Below are 4,386 nucleotides of genomic sequence, written 5' to 3' on the forward strand. Positions count from 1 at the left end.
GGCCCCGACAGCGGAAGATGCGTCCGCTGAAACCGCCTCCCCTCTACCGGATGCTTTATCTCTCTGCGCCATTCCCGAAGAGGAGGCGGATCCCATTGCGGTTGAGGATGACCCCCGTGAGTTTCCGGCTCCCGAAGGTGATTCCCTTCATGATTCCCACTGACCAGTCCAACAGAAACGCCTGAACCGACTGAAGACCCGAAGGGCAAGGGAAAAGCCCCAGTTGGTCGAAGAAGACGAGCATAGTCTGTAATTTCGCCTCTGTTGGTATTTGAAAAATTGGATCTGTTGTTGGTTCTTCAATCAATCTCTGTTTTCCAGGAAGTTACCGCAACCACTTGTGCACCGCCACCATCAGTGAGACGCCCACCAATCCTTCACACGCGAAATTTCTCCCTTCGAACCCTGTACGTCAATGACGAAGAGGAAAGCTTCGAGGCGGGGTCAATCGTCACGGCATACGGTCATTTAATAGTGCAATACCGCGAAGGAATACCGATACCGTGTCTGCTAGAGACCTAACTCCGCTGCCAGTGAACTATTTCGAACCTGAAGTCTCGGCCCCTACGGTGCAAATCATCGGTACAATTCGCGGTACACAGTGGATCGATTCCGACCCAGGTTGGAGATTGTTCACTCCGTTTGGCTTGATTGTCTCGAGGAATTGGAGGTTCCGCTCCTGTTAGATCTGCCGCGGTTTGAGGATTCGTGGGACAGGAGTTCGAGAGTTGCGAATTTCAGGTACTCGGGTCTGGCAGGCTCCTCTTTGAAAAGTCCGAAGAGTGGGCTCTCTGAGTTGACATATTCCCAAAGTCCGAGACTCGAGCCTTGGATAATAAAATTCCGATTCCAGTCGACCCATTGCTCGCGGTCCTGAAGGATGACCGAACTCGCGGAGGTTGCCATTTGTTTATCGATGACGATGATGACAGGTGTGACACTTGGATGCAGAACAGGGGCGCAGATGCCAAAATCTCGAGTAATGATGCCGGGTTTCGTAGGATTCAGCAAACCGGGCTCATAACTGTTCGAAGGATGACAGTTACAGCCGTGTAAATGACGGAAATATTGGACAAATAACGCAGTGGTGACAATACAGCAGTGTGCGCGTAATGAGTGCGCTTCAGGAGAGTATATGTTGAGACGTTGCAAGCGAAGTGGACACTTGCATAGTCGCATGGACAAGGAGCGGTGATGACTCCTCTGAGCGTTGCGACTCGGACTGGTTACGCTTCTTTTTCAAGGAGCGTTTCGAATTCTTCTGTGCCCGTGCGACTTTTTCACGAAGTTCTTCATTTGAGGCGAGAAGTTGGTTGATTTTCTCAGCAATCTTTCGATCGCGCTTGAAACCGGGAGGAGCAATGTCGAAATTTAGATAGAAGCACTGAGAATAGAAGTGCTTCCCTCCGCAAACACATCTCAAACTTGACTTGGGGTTTTTTCCGGGACGTGACTCGCTGGTAGGCTTCTGGCCCTTCTCATCTCTGCCACCAAGAGTTGCAAAAGATCCATGGCGTTCTTTTGGCGAAAGAGAACGATTTCAGTTGGACGAGTAGAATGTCCGGATTCGCTGAAAATCTGCGATCACTTCCTCCAGGGACGGATAATCTTTGAATGATTTCCGGATCAATTCTCGTCTCATATCTCGAGGTAAGCAATATCACTGAGGACTTCAGAGCCTCACCGGGCTCATAACTGTCGGGAAAAACTGGGATTTATTCTGGTTGGAGCGGTCCGTGTCAAGAAACTGCAAAATGAGGGATATATTGGTTGTAATTCTATCTTGCTCGGGTTCCCTGATCTCTCACTTGTCCGTCAGATGTCCTGAAATCTGAACTCCTATTTCTACATGAGGTTGGAACCCTCACCGAAACAAGACAGAACAAAATGTAGCAAATAAAGGAACAGGCTGAAGAGCGCTGCCAAAAATATGAAGGATCATGATAAGACGGAAAGTGTAGAAGACGGAGAACCGAAATCATTCATACAAAAATGTGCTCAACGTTTTGTATAGAAATGGTCTTGTGGCACTCCACACCGCCTGACGTTATAGGTAGTTACCTACCTAGGTAGGTATGTGCGGGCCCCCTAGGTAAGCGAGGACTCTCCCAGACCGTGCCAGGCATAGCAACAACGGTCTTGGTAATACCCGGTAATTTTACACCTTCGAGCATTTTCCACCCACGGCTGGTCTAACTAAGGACTTGTACTGTAGTTTTGTCGGAAGCGTCAAGACATACGTTGGAAGGGTTGGACTCGGGTACTTTCAGAACACATATTGTCTCCTCCGTACTCCGTACAGAGATCTGGCAATTGATATCGTAGGCAGCGCACTTCATCATACCCTAAGCAGTGTGAAGTCCTTTGACACCCTTGATACATAGGTTATTCTCGCCAGTTTCTCCCTCGGTCTTTGTACTTGATTTCCCAGGCACTTTGTTACTGTCATCGTCCTAGAAACAATCCTCATTGTCAGGGGTATCAATGGAAATTGCAACTTTGCCAGTCGAACAAAGTCTTGGTTCTTCACGTTTCTCTTCCACTCGGTGCTCTAAGACCACCTTTCTCTGACCATTTGTGAGCTCACCTTTGTCTTGTCCGTCCGAGGATCATGGGTATTTGCTTCTCATCTGTGGAGAGCTCCTTTCGAATACAAGCAACCGGTCTTTCTGTCTAGACATTGGCTAGTTTCATGGCGTCGACGAACAACAATCCGAAATATATGTAGGTTCAGGTCATCTAGAACCCTAGGATTATCTAGTCAGTGCACATTCGTTTTCCTGTCGAGCTTCGTATTCTCAGAAGTATGACGGAAAAGAATACTATTAGGTGCCTGTTGTTGAGAGTGCTAGCAGTGCCCGTAGGCACTAAAAGTATCACTGGCAATGCCCTTCAAGTGCTGAAATGGGGTCCGGACATATCCGACAAGGTGGGCCACCGCACTTCAATATCTACCATGACATGCTCCCGCCAATCTCTCCCCATATTCTCCTCCCAGACTTCAGCAATTTCCCTGGCAATCTCGTCACTTATATCCTTCCAGGAGCCGTCTTCATTGTCCAGATCATCTATAGGGACGATATCCAGCGAGTGTCCGGCCCACTTGCCCTGATGTATGTTGCGCTTATTGTGTATTGAGAGATTAGGAGACGTTGTCCAGCAGATACGCATCAGAATCACTTCGTAAAAGCCAAGACCCTGGATAAATGGACCGTGAATATACTCCTCTTTCAGCGCAATAGAGTTGGAGACGACGAACTCTCGAGTGGTCAGGTTGCGTAGGATCCAGGTTTTGTTCGTGGGGAAGAATGACATGAAATCGGGGAAAGCTATTGCGCGCGCTTCCGGCGGCATCAGTGGATGCTCATCGATGTAGCGCCAATAGAGGCTCTGCAGGTCATCACTGGGGTTAATCAAAAAGTCCCGAAGGAAGAAGCGACTCCGGGCAGCGTCATATAGGGTGACCGGATAATGAAATTCCTGGTTCTTCCCGTCCTCTTTCCCGCGCTTTCCCGTATTTAACAACCACGAAGTCACTGCCTGGCCCTTTTTGAGCTCGTTTTTGTCTTCCTCGGTTAGGAGTCCAGGGGGGTAATTGTCCACGTCCTTGGTCTCGTGGCCGACACAAGCCACCGGTGTTCCTCTCCAGTGACCCAGATACCCTGCGAAGTATTTGCCCAGCTCAGGTTTAACTAGGGACCAAAAGTACGAGCACGTCCAACCAACGGTGTACTGATCCTTTGCATCGAGGAACTTGAGAATGTTTAAATGAATTTCGGTGGGCAGTGTCAACAAATGGAGGCGGAAACGCGATTGTCCAGCGGCTCGACCCGGCGTCCCGTCCGCAGGATAGTAATTTTCGCGGCGATGCTCCTTGGCTGTTGTTCCCGACACGAGCTCTGCGTTACGAACTTCCTGCTTCTTTCTGCAACGCTCCTGATATTCGAGAAAGTACGCAGGAATGATGGGCTTTGCAAACAGGTAGACCAGGGAGATCTTAAATGAGTCGTTCGGGGAGAACAACATCTTTCTAAAATTCAAGGGCATCCTAAACGCTATCTCACGTAGCTGAGGCGCGACGATAAGGAAGTGTTGTATCGGCCTGAATATATCCATTTTGAGATTATTCCCTCTGAGTAAGAGTAGAAGACAGGGCGCAATGAAGACGACATGGAGTTTGAAGACGGCCACCCCCAGGCAGGAGTTTAGAACTCAAGCCATCATTCTTAATTCAGATCAGAAGAATGCAGAAAGTAGAGCCGATGCCGCCCGCTGTTTCATTTCCAAACGTGCAGGGATTAAGCCTTGCTGCCTGGTGTCACTCTATTCTCGTCAGTTCAGCCTGACCGACATGCATGAGCCATGTAGTATTGACTAGCCAATCCT

At 49.1% G+C, this 4,386-nt stretch overlaps 1 protein-coding gene across 1 annotated transcript; it reads right to left on the minus strand.

Moving 5' to 3' along the window:
• Nucleotides 1-2,892: 2,892 nt before the first annotated feature.
• VTN49DRAFT_110 (uncharacterized protein) lies at nt 2,893-4,026 on the minus strand (the record flags this gene model as incomplete). The annotated part of the gene is made up of 1 exon (XM_069408678.1): nt 2,893-4,026. The coding sequence occupies one exon, from the start codon at nt 4,024-4,026 to the stop codon at nt 2,893-2,895; it is 1,134 nt and encodes a 377-aa protein (XP_069271571.1).
• Between the last annotated feature and the right edge of the window lie 360 nt (nt 4,027-4,386).

Source organism: Thermomyces lanuginosus (assembly GCF_041956635.1).
Source record: "Thermomyces lanuginosus strain ATCC 200065 unplaced genomic scaffold VTN49scaffold_12, whole genome shotgun sequence".
Classification (NCBI taxonomy): domain Eukaryota; kingdom Fungi; phylum Ascomycota; class Eurotiomycetes; order Eurotiales; family Trichocomaceae; genus Thermomyces; species Thermomyces lanuginosus.